Source organism: Leucoraja erinacea, chromosome 19 (assembly GCF_028641065.1).
Source record: "Leucoraja erinacea ecotype New England chromosome 19, Leri_hhj_1, whole genome shotgun sequence".
Taxonomy (NCBI): Eukaryota; Metazoa; Chordata; class Chondrichthyes; order Rajiformes; family Rajidae; genus Leucoraja; species Leucoraja erinaceus.
The window spans coordinates 12,671,473-12,683,484 of NC_073395.1; the positions used below are offsets into that span (position 1 = coordinate 12,671,473).

A 12,012-nucleotide genomic window follows, 5' to 3' on the forward strand; every position below is an offset into this window, starting at 1 on the left:
CCAGCAACACTGAACTTTTTCTACAGTTATTTGCATTCATTACCATTGGATCAACTTTCCTTGCACGAGTACATTACTGTTGAAAAGTGTTGATAATGTGTGAACAAAACGGGAAAGCAGAATCAATACTAAAGATCAGCCAGGATTATTGAATGGCACATCGTCCAATTGCCATTGGGCCTGCACCTGCTTCGATGCACGTTTTAACATCCTGGATAACAAAACCAAAACTATGTTTTCAATCTGTAGGACTGCTGAGGATTTATACATGTAGCCCCAGACCTCTATTCTTGGATCTCATTCAAGAATAGCTTGCTAGGAAGAGTGTTCATGCCATCCACCTAATCCCATTACTAGCTTCCTGCCACCTTCCCTAGAATGCAAGATATTTTTAATTTGGACTAGCAAAGTTTTGAAATACCTCATCATAAAAATCAGAGTACTTGTCCCAAACTCCATCCACAGAGATATTCATGCCTTTCCTTCCATCCTGTGCAGTGTACACATTTGCAAAGTGTACAGCAGCACCTAAGCTTTGGATTTTTTAACCTGGAAACTACCACCTACAAAAAGACAGCAAGCACACACACGAGGCACAGTTGGTAGTGCTGTCTCAGTGCCAGAGACCTGGTTTGATCTCGATCTTGGGTGCAGTCTGTGTGGAATTTGCATGTTCTCTCTGTAACCATTTGGATTTCTTCCAGTTTCCTCCCACATCCCAAAAGATGTGCAGGGTTTGTAGGTTAATTGTAGGCCTCTAAAATTGCCCCAAGTGTCGGAAGTGGACGAGGAATCGGGACAACAGAACTAGTGTGAACAGGTGATCAATGGTCGGCATGGGCCCGGTGTGCCAACTTCCATGCTGTATGTCTGAAAACAAAGTCCCTCTAAAAAAAGTACGCCTTTGATAATTGTCTGAAGGGTCTCAACCCAAAACATCACCCATTCCTTCTCTCCAGAGATGCTGCCTGTCCCACTGAATTACTCCCACTTTTCGTGTCTATCTTTGATAATTCAAGCTCATTGCTCATGCAATACCTTTACCCATGTTGCCCAATTGCATTCTTTGAAAATAAAGGCAATCTCATTGATTTGATTCAACTTTACTGTCATTGTGCAGAATACAAGTACAGAGACAACAAAATGCTTTTTCGGCATACAAATAAAACACAGAACACGATAGTCTAGAACATAAACATCCCCACAGTGGTATCAAAGCGAGTGAAATTGCAAGCAATATTTGTAGCCAATTTCAAAACATCCAGGATGAAGCCTATAATATAAGCTCTAGCCAACCTAAGACTAAAGGCCAAGAGATGTCAATTCAGTGGCTCAGACACCCAGACTCGGGTCCACTGCCCGGATTACTGGCAATAGTCCACTGGCTGATACAAAGAGAGAGATCCAAGATGTAGCAGAGGGCATTGCAGGATTGAGGAAGGCATCAGCAACTAGTTTTCCCCATATTTCATTAGAGCCTGATGTTGCTCACAGCCATAGGATTAGCTGCAGGCCTATCATTCTACGAGATACCTGTATACAGCAGCGCCCATTGTTGGGTAACGTTCTGTAACACTACCTGCAAAGTTGGAGGATCCCTCCTGAAGTCTACAGCAGTTAAGGAAAGCAAGTTTGCCAGAAAAGATCAAAGCTATGTGACACTACCACTGTTCTTGTAATTCCATAACCATTATCTCCTTCCTTCCTCCCTCTCCCCCCCAGCCATTGTATTGGTCCCATGAATATCCATACACTCAAAAAGGATACTTCAGAATGAAATTAATCTCACAGATTCCGACTCGAATCCAGAAAGGTCCCACCTACCTGAATGAAGTGACATGTGCCTTGCATTTGGGACATCAGGTCTTGAAGTTTCTGCCTCCTGAGTTCTGGGTCGTTCGGTAGGGTGGATGTCGAGCAGAACTCTACAGCTACCTGCTGCACTACTTTGGACACCTAGGGAGTCAAATGGTCACTCAAGATCAGTTTTCTCACAAGATATTTGCTGTGTAAATACACAGGATCAATACTCTGGAATAATTTGAATTCTGCACAAGTTACAATGGTACTCCAGCATTACGGGGCAAAGTAAATTATTGCAACTAGTGTATTTTGATACCAAGAACTTAGTCTGAAGGCACAATTTCTACACTGGCAGAGACCCATGTCGTGCATTGTAAACATGGCAATAGGCGGCCGTCCCTTCAATTTTACACTTAATAGAACTAGACTCCAACCATGTCTTTGGCTCAATTACACATATAAAAGGACGCTTGAACCCCTTATGCCTCCTTCCCCATTCGATAAGATCATAGCTGATCTTTTACCTCACTCCCACTTACTTGCACTGTCTGTGTCCCTAGATTCCCCAGAGACATGTTGAGATATACCTGGCTGTATTTTACCACCAACATCTGATCAGTGATTCGGTCATTTCAAAAGGTGCAACCACATTGAATTGTGTATCCTCCATGTATAGGATTTTAATGATCACTTGAGTATTACTAAACTAGACTCAAATCCAACACCACCACACGTGCCGAAAGGAACGGCTAATTTATACCTATCTTTTAGTGGAATGTGAAACAGTTCTGTTTGGGCCTTCTACCCACAACAGCGTGCCTGCTGTAGAGACTGGCATCTTGCAGCAGACACCCCAAAGCACCTCCATCATCTCAATCAGAATCATGAGCATGATGGGATATTCTGCCTGCCTGAACAAGTCAGCACGTGAAACACCACAGGAAGTTCAACATCCCAGACAAGACAATCCATTTTGACCAGAAGACCATTTGCCACGTGAAACCTTTAGTCCCTTCACCCAAAACAGTGGCAGCAGTGTGTGCCACCTACAGTGCCCTCCATAATGTTGGGACCCATAATTTCTTTATTTGCCTCTGTTCCACAATTTGAGATTTATAATAGAGAAAAAATATCACTTGCGGTTAAAGTGCACATTGTCATGTTTCATTAAAGGCAATTTTTATACATTTGTTTTACCTTGTAGAAATTACAGCTGTGTTTATACATAGTTCCCCCCCCCCCCCCCCCCCCCCCCAATGAAAGTCAAATAAGCCATTATGAGACTGAGAAAAAGAGTAAGAGGGGGGGGGGGGGTGGGGGCTGTAATTTCTACATGGTGAATCCAAAATGTATAAAAATGGCCTTCATTAAAATCTGACAATGTGCACTTTAACATGTGATTTTTTTGTAATACAAATCTCAAATTGTCGAGTAAAGAGGCAAATAAATAAACGATGGGTCTTTGTCCCAAACATTATGGAGGGCACTGTGAAGAATCAGCGCTGTTATATCTCTAGGCAACCTCCCAAACTTACATCTTTTATCACCAGCAAGGGCAAGGATTCCCGGTACAATTAAAACATTTTTTTAATTTAATTTAATTTTTTTAAATTATTATATAAACACATTTTCTTCTTTTTATTGCGCATAACTCAACTTGGAAATATCACATCCTTCCTGTTCATGGGACAAAATCCCAAACTGCTTCTCCAGTAAGATTAAGGAGAGCCCCTTCAGCTCAAGAACTGCCTCATGTCAAGGTAACTTGCAACCTTCAAGAGTATAAGTGGGATGTGCATCACATGCTGATTTTACTGGCAACACCCAGATCCCAAGAAGAAATAAAATAAAACTTCTACACCAGATACCCACACTCGTGCCACATTACACCGTGTGGTCCAAAGCTATAAATATTTGACCTACTCGTTTTGCTTTACGTTCTGGGTTTGAACCACGATCTTGTTTCTGAACGGAGCAGGAAAAACCAATTAGTTGGACTTGCAGGATATTTTTTTTTGGCCACAAAAGCAATTAGTATCCTTACCACTTTGGGTTGAGGCACAGTTTTCTTTGGTTCATTGGTCTCCTTTTGAGACTGAACCTGGATCCCACCTTGTCTCTGGAATATCAGAGTATTGGCTATCCCATTTCTTCGGCTGCTCCTCCCGCTTCCTGGTGATATATTCTGCATCCCACTTCTTCACAGGTTCTTTTTCTTGTTGTTTTCTACTAGTGTATTCCTCATCCCACATTTTAGGAGGGGCGTCTTCACGTTTCCTACTGATGTAATCGCCATCCCATTTATTGGGGACTGCCTCTTTCTTCCTACCAACAAACTCTCCTTCCCAGTTCCTCGGCTTTTCGGGCTGCTGTTTTGCAGAGTAGTCAGTTTTGTTCACGTACTGCCTATTCAAAAACTAAGAGGGAATACATCAGTCCTATGCAGTTCACAAATGCTCAATTACATTCAAGAGGGTACAAATGTGCTCATGGTCCAATTTTGTTTATCAGCTCTGGACTTGATCAATCTAGAGCCATGAGATATCACCACTCAAGAGGGTTCCTGTGAGGCTGACTACCCAGTTTAAGAATGGTACGAGTTTCCAGATTTCAACATCTCATTATCAAGACTAGTTGTTCAATGTTCAAAGAAAGTTGGTGGACATTGTTATACATATTTCAGATTACTTTTAAAATTGTTTGAACTGCTTGACATTCTCATACAATAGTACAGAAAATTCTGAGACACATTGACACCCCAATTGGTACATGTTTTTTTTGTTTTTTTTAAACAGTTAATTTATTGTGCAAGATAACAGGATGGGAAGAGGCAAGAAGTCAGCCAGCATTATTGCATTTCGTATACAAATTCAAGTGACACTAGTCCTGCACTGAGGGACCACTGCATGGTACAAAGTATCAAGTGTCCACTTTAGTGAGTTGGAACCCAAGGCATTTTGGGGGGGGAAACAGGCAAGTTTCCCCAAATACCCCAAACAAAACTAGGCCATCGTTTCATTCGGAATTTGGTATACAAAATTTGACTGCTATCTTTCACACAAATGTGGGTGTAATCTAAATTAAAACTTTGGCATGGACAATGCAACAAAGGCAAAAAAAAACAACAAAAAACTACAAATATACAGGGCAGACAGCATCCGTGGAAAGAGAAAGTTGGTTTTCCAGGAATAATGCCCATTGTCAGAACTACAAAGAAAAGTTAGATTTCAACTGTAGATGTGCATACTAAAACAAAGGATTCTAATCCATGATGGATTGGAGCAGGGCGGTCAGTCAAAGGGACAGTTAAGAGGGCGACAAAGACATGTGATGGGTTGCAAGCAGTAGGTGCAAACACCAAAGCCAAGGCACTAATTCAATCCCTTCAAGACACTTCCAAAGCTCACTCCCATTCCCTGGTCCCAAGTGGCTCAATTTACAATGGCCACAAAAACACACACCTCAATTTCCTCCTCGAACTGAGATCGTCACCTTCCATCGAACACTCGCTTAGCTGAACTCCTCCTCACACCAGACAAATTCCACTCCTGTTACTTTATACAGATTAACAATGCACCCATGGACACTCACACAAAGTCATAAGGAATAGGAGTAGCATTAGGCCATTTGGCCCATCAAGTTCACTCTGCCATTCAATCATGGAAATCCATCTCTCCCTCCCAACCTCATTCTCCTGCCTTCTCCCCATAACCTATGACACCTGTACTAAACAAGAATCTATATCTCTGCCTTAAAAATATGCTGACGGCCTCCACAGCCTTCTGTGGCAAAGAATTCCAGATTCACCATCCTCTGACTAAATTTCTCCTCATGTCCTTCCTAAAAGAACGTCCTTGAATTCTGAGATTATGGCAGACTCTCCCAGTAGTGGAAACATCCTTTCCACATTCACTCTATCCAAGCCTTTCACTGTTCTGCATGTTTCAATGAGGTCCAGCGAGTACAGGCCCAGTGCTGACAAATGCTCATCATAAGTTAACCTACTCATTCCTGGGATCATTCGTATAAAGCTCCTCTGGACCCTCTCCAAAGCCAACACATGCTTCCTCAGATGTTGTTCCCAAAATTGCTCACATGGCCCCAAGCTGCACCTATCTTTTGGTGGAATATGTACCAGTCTTCAGTTCTTCTTCAGGGCCTTCTATCCTCAACCCCCAGTACAGAGTTCAATGCAGTCAAATTTCATCCAGCAAGTGAGATTTTTTTTGATTTTTTTTAAAAATAAGTTGCAAATACTGGGAAAGACCAAAATCATCAACCACACTGATGCTGACTGACACTCTGACACTACCAGCAAAGAAGCAATTTTAGTCTCCCAGTTCCTCCATCTACATCATATTTTCTTGAAAGACTTCCTACGTTGCTGCATCCAAAAATGACTTTCATCCCAGATGGTGACATAACCAAACCAGATGGTGACCTTATCAAACCTGGCTTGACCTCGTGCCATTTCCAGCGATGTTCCCACTCCACCCCCTCCACCTAGGATAGACTTCCTTTGGTCATCACTCCACCAGCTTCTGTATAATGTGCATCATCCTTCAGTAGCCATCAATTCCAATAATATGTTACCTGATGTTCCCCTTCCCCCTCAGCATTCCACAAGGAACCATTCCCTACTGCCTGGTGTTGCTCCATTCCCACCAATCACTCCCCATCCTATTGAACTTTCCCCATGCAGCAGTAGTCCTTACCACCATGCAGTTGAAGCCTCAATTTACTTTCACTTCTTCGCACCTTGCGTAATGTAATCGGAGTTCACAGTATTCACTCCAATGGAGAAGTGATTAGACTAGCCGACCACTTTTCAGAATGCCTTCATTCACCCAGCAGGTTCAGCCCCAAACTTCCTGTTGGCTGCCATTTTAAATCTCCATCCCATTTCCATTCACTTCTGTGGCTTCCTGCACTGTCATAAAGATGGCCAATGCAGTCCATACTACATCAGTTTTCCAGACTACATGCCAGTTCTACAACTTCTGGCAACTCACTTTCTCAGCATCGGAACAAACTATTTTCACTGAAGACTAAACATGTGACGTTAGCCTGGTCTTTTGTCATTTGCACACCAATGTCGTGTTTGCCATGCATTTCCTTGTCACCCTCCAACATCCAGAGGTTCTTTGACCCTATTGATCCCTTGAGGCACTTAACAAGCACATAAACAACACAGGTAGAATATAGTCAAATAATTCAATAACCACTGTTCTAGGTAGCCGTAATAGTGCAAAGAATGTCCATAGAAGTACATAGTTGCCGAGGATTGTGTTGCGTAGTGTTCAAGAGCTTAGTTTTTTTTTGGTAGTATTATGGTTATTTATTTACAAGTGAATATGGTGTATTTTGTTTTTACTGGCCTGTTGAGATGCTTCAAGTATGAATTTCATTGTTCTGATGTCTGTACTTATGACAATTAAACACTATTCTTCTCCACTGCCACCAACTTTCTCTGCAACTTAAGTTCCTCTATGCCCCATTCAGATAAAGTTAACTCAATCGGTAAAGCTGCCTGTCCAGCGCATTTTCAAAATGTGGACATTTAAAACATGTGCCTGCAGTTTGGGTTTTCATTGGTTACATACCCATTTTGCTGACTCGTAAAAAAACAGAAAAGTGCTAAATTTGCACCTTAAATTGAGCAGCTAAAGCATTCAGGAAAACAATGCAGAAAGATGTTACAACTCCCAATAAAAGCCCGATTAAAGATGGGAAATCCAACATGGGAAGTGCGCAAACAACAAAGGCTTTTCACAAAACCAAGGCAATACAAAACCAACCTTTTTAAACCAAAGGTCATCTTACCTCTCTTGGCTGCAGTTCACTCGAACACAAAAAGTGCAAGTCAGATTCTGCAACGGAGAGAAAGGTTATGAACGATGATTATAGATCCAAATATTGAATTAAGTAATTAAGCCACAGTTAGCAGGTTCAATTATGGCAGTCATCAAGGAAATACCAAGCACAATTTTTACTCACTTTCCATGTGAAAAAATTTGCTCTGACAAAGTGGTCTGAAACAGCATTACTGTAATCTTGAGATAATTCATGATGCACTGGGTTGCAAGAATAGGAATCACTGGTTTGGGCTTCTACCACTATAGGCAATTGGTAAAATATTTGTATAAAAGTAATTTGACTAAATATGCAGCAAGCCAAGGGCTTGCACTTAAAAGCATGATTGAATCTTTCTATTCTTCTCCATCCAAAATGGAAAATAAATTTGCCTTTTTTAAAAAAAAATAAAAACTATGCCACATGTGTAAACATTCAACTGCATCATTTTTTAAAAGAGGTCAAAACAGTTGTAAAAGCTTAAAATTAGAACTGCTGTTTTAACTAGTTTAAATTAAATGGCAAACAGTTTGTCAAAGCTTGATGCAAATTATGAAAGCCACATTAACACTATTGATGCGAAGGATAATACTCAATGGAAACAAAACTCAAAACCTGAATCTTTAGTTCATCGTCAATAACAAAGTTGCAATGAAACACCGAATCACCAAGCCAGTGAATCCTATGCCCACACGTCTTCATCTCGTGTCTACATTGCCAATTACACTGCATTAGTTCATAGAATATCCAGTTAATTTGCATGTAATAGTCATGTTCAATTTGGCTACAAGCTCAAGCATGCAGAGAATTTGTGTGTGACTTTGGGTTCATTTCCTGTAATCATAAGTGAGAGGAGCAGAATTAGGCCATTTGGCCCATCACGTCTACTATGCCATTCTATCATGGCTTATCTATCTTTTCCTCCTAACCCCATTATCCTGCCTTCTCCCCATAACTTCATCCCCCATTCCTGACCAATTCACATCGTCAAACTCAGATTTACTGATTACAATCAAGCTATCCACAGTATCTGTACACAGTGGATGGCCCCATCGTAATCATGTACAGTCTTTTCGCTGACTGGTTAACAATAGCTTTTCATTGTACCTCTGTACACGTGACAATAAATAAACTCACCTAAACATATGGGGCCAAATACAACACCATAAAGCTTAAACCTTGGTGGTCCACTTGCATGGAAATCAAGTGAAATGGCAAAGATCAAACAAGCACAGCAATAACAGAATAAAGCTCCATCTGGAGATTATATTCTACTGCTACATGAGAGTACAAATAAAACACTCCAGGTCTTTAGAGCAAAACCACTCGATTTTAATATTTGTGGTTCCATTGAAAGCTAGGCGATGCATGACCGGGCATCTCACCTTCTGGTAATAGGGGGCATTGTTTTAAATTGGCTGTTACAACCATTTTGGCTCGATAATGTGTCTTGCAAAAGTGTTGTAATCATCATTTAAGTGTTCATTTCTTATCCTAAAGTGCACTTTCACCCATGTAAAGTAGTGGGCAGGGGAGAAAGTTGCACTGAACCCAGCATGGATGAAGCTGCACATTTGGATAAGAATTGAACAGTTGAATAATAAATGTTCAGTCAAGATACAACTATGTTATTAAATTCAATGTCCTCGGGTGTCCAGACTGTTATTATCTCCTATCACCACGAGCAATGCTTCTGCAAGACACCAACCCACCATTCGGGTTCTCTAATGAAACAACTAATGAAACAACACCCCCCCCCATTACCAGAAGCCAAAATAGCTGGTCATCATCTCATAGCCTTAGAAAGAACCACCAATATTCAATACCTCCAAATGACTGGTCTAGGACTAACCCAGCAAATCCCATGGTGCATCACCCTGGTGTGTCAATATGTGCAGGTACATTTTCAATTTTCAAGCATGAATAGAACTCAAACACCAGATTAAACCAAGATTTCTCCTCAGGAGGCCATCCTGGAGTTTAATCCAATAGGAAAGAAAAGCAAAATTGATCGCAACTGTAGTGTAGGCATTTTTACAATTTAGCAAAATAATGTAGAGGTTTGGTAAGAGGTAGACACTTTGGGACTTCCTCAGTCACATAATTTCACAATTAAATTTTCCTACAGCTGGTCCTCAAATGCTATATTTAGTGCAAGAAGACTGTCAATTGTTGGCAAATTTCATTTTCTCCAGATAGTCCGAATCTTTTTAAATTGTCCTGTTATGCTAATTCAACACTCTCCATATAAATGTCAAATTATAAAATTTCAACTATTTGACAGTACCCTAAAGGACGGTCATAACCTCAAACACGGCCCGAGGGAAACCTCTTTTGGCAAGATGTCACTTACCGGATTCTTTTGCAGACGGCGTCTGAGGTTTGGAGGTTATTTGCACCTCTTGGATTTTATCATCTTCCTGCAACCCATTGTGAGGTACTGGAATATTATCAAAGTAGGAACACTTCAGAAGTTTGCTTATTGTCTCCTTCAAATGTTTATCTAGAAAACAAAACAGATACTTTCATCAAGATGAGCCAAAATTCAAACAATTAGAAGTGCTCAAGAGCCTTTTGCAGAATCAAATTAAATCCTAGATCTAGTTCTCAAAATCTATCAACGTCATCCAAATTTCTTTTGGAGGCCATCAACTTACAGGTACTTCCAACCACTATCTTGTCCATTCCTTCCAATAGGTCCCACATCTGATTTGACACCAATTCCACTTGATCTTCAACACTAAGAGAGACAAAGAACACCAGGACTGCGTATTAGTATATATTTATCTGCCTTGTTGGGAAACTTGTACTGGACAAGGTAAACTAGAATTACCATGCATTCAGGCAAAACAAAAGTAGAGCACATTCAGTGATCGTCAAATCAAAACCACTTTATATTAATTGCTCCATTTAGAAACCTTTAGAATTTTTTCTCAGGAAGCAATGGAGGAACACAATGGTGCAACAAGGGACTGACAGGAGATTCCCAATTTTAATACAAGGTTGCTTGGAGAAGAGGTAGTGCATAGCTAGCCTGTTGTCCCAAAGTACTGACTGCAACAAAATAAACTTTATCTCTGAAAAGGGTGGTATTTAGCCCCAACTCCACACAAACAAAAGGATGCAGATTTGATGAAAAGATATGTAGATTTCACAATCCTTCTCCTGTCCCCCATTGCCCCCCCCACCCCCACACCACTACTACTTGGAGTGGCACAGTGTTGCCTTACCGTGCCAGAGTCCCAGATTCAATCCCAACTACTGGTGTTAACTGTATGGAGTTTGTACGTTCTCCCAGTAACTGCGTGGGTTTCTTCCCACATTCAAAAGACTGCAGGTTCATAGACTAATTGGCTTCTGCAAATTATCTCAAGTGTGTAGGTTAGAACAAGTGTACAGGTGATCGCTGGTCAGTGCAGACTATTGGCCAAGAGGGCCATTCGCACGCTGCATCTCTCAACTGCAAGAATAGTTTCTAGCTTAACAGTTCGCAAATCACCTCCAATTATTAAGAATGCCCAATTGGTTGTAATCACCTGGATTTAATCCCCAAAGTACCACTTTGAGTGTATGCTGCCACACCAAAGTTACTCAATGTTTTAAGCCTAAAACTGCCCACAATTGGGATTTTCTACAACCATGGTATTCTGCCCAACCCCAGTAATATATAATTTAAATGCAAGTAGAATTTTATTGATTTTCACTACTTAGCAATGTCAATTAGTAAATGGGATTCCCCACCATGTCAGTGCTCAGTTGACCTTCAACATTAAAAGGCAGCCTCTAGGCAAAATTTAAGCTCACCCGGAAACAGTGTTCAAATGGACCACTACCTCAAAACTGAATACAGATGAAGGAACTCACTAATACCATTAGATCATTACAGGTCAAACTATAGAATGCTTTACTTAAGAGCATTCCTGAAGAACTCAAGGAGTACAAGATGCCCTCAACACTCTGGCCCCCCTCAAAACAAGAACCATAACTTTCAACACATCTTCACCCTGGTACACACCTGCACTTTGTAAACTGAAACAGACTGGTCGCCAACTCGAACGACTTACAAATAAATCATCTCTCACAGTCCACCTTGAAGCTTACAAACTCCACCTCACCGACTACAAAGATGCTCTCATTGCTGCAAAATCTGCCTACCTCTCCTCCATATTCACCGATCGCTGCCTAAACCACAGAACCCTCTTCTCCACAGTGGGCATCCTCCTCAAGCCTCGAGCCAACACTCTCCCTACCTCTACTCCGGATCTCTGCAACTCATTCCTCCACTTTTTCGCTGATAAAATCAGCACCATCTATCAATCTTTATCCCCTGTACCCGACTCCCCAGCATCTACTCCA

General features: G+C 41.2%; 1 protein-coding gene across 1 annotated transcript in view; it reads right to left on the reverse strand.

Annotated features, from left to right (window-relative positions):
- Positions 1 to 12,012, reverse strand: part of caprin2 (caprin family member 2) — a 39,351-nt gene that overhangs the window by 18,384 nt on the left and 8,955 nt on the right. The window contains 6 exon segments of the mRNA XM_055650322.1: positions 1,825 to 1,956; positions 3,848 to 3,892; positions 3,894 to 4,220; positions 7,627 to 7,673; positions 10,010 to 10,159; positions 10,314 to 10,396. Coding sequence (XP_055506297.1) covers positions 1,825 to 1,956; positions 3,848 to 3,892; positions 3,894 to 4,220; positions 7,627 to 7,673; positions 10,010 to 10,159; positions 10,314 to 10,396 — 784 coding nt within the window.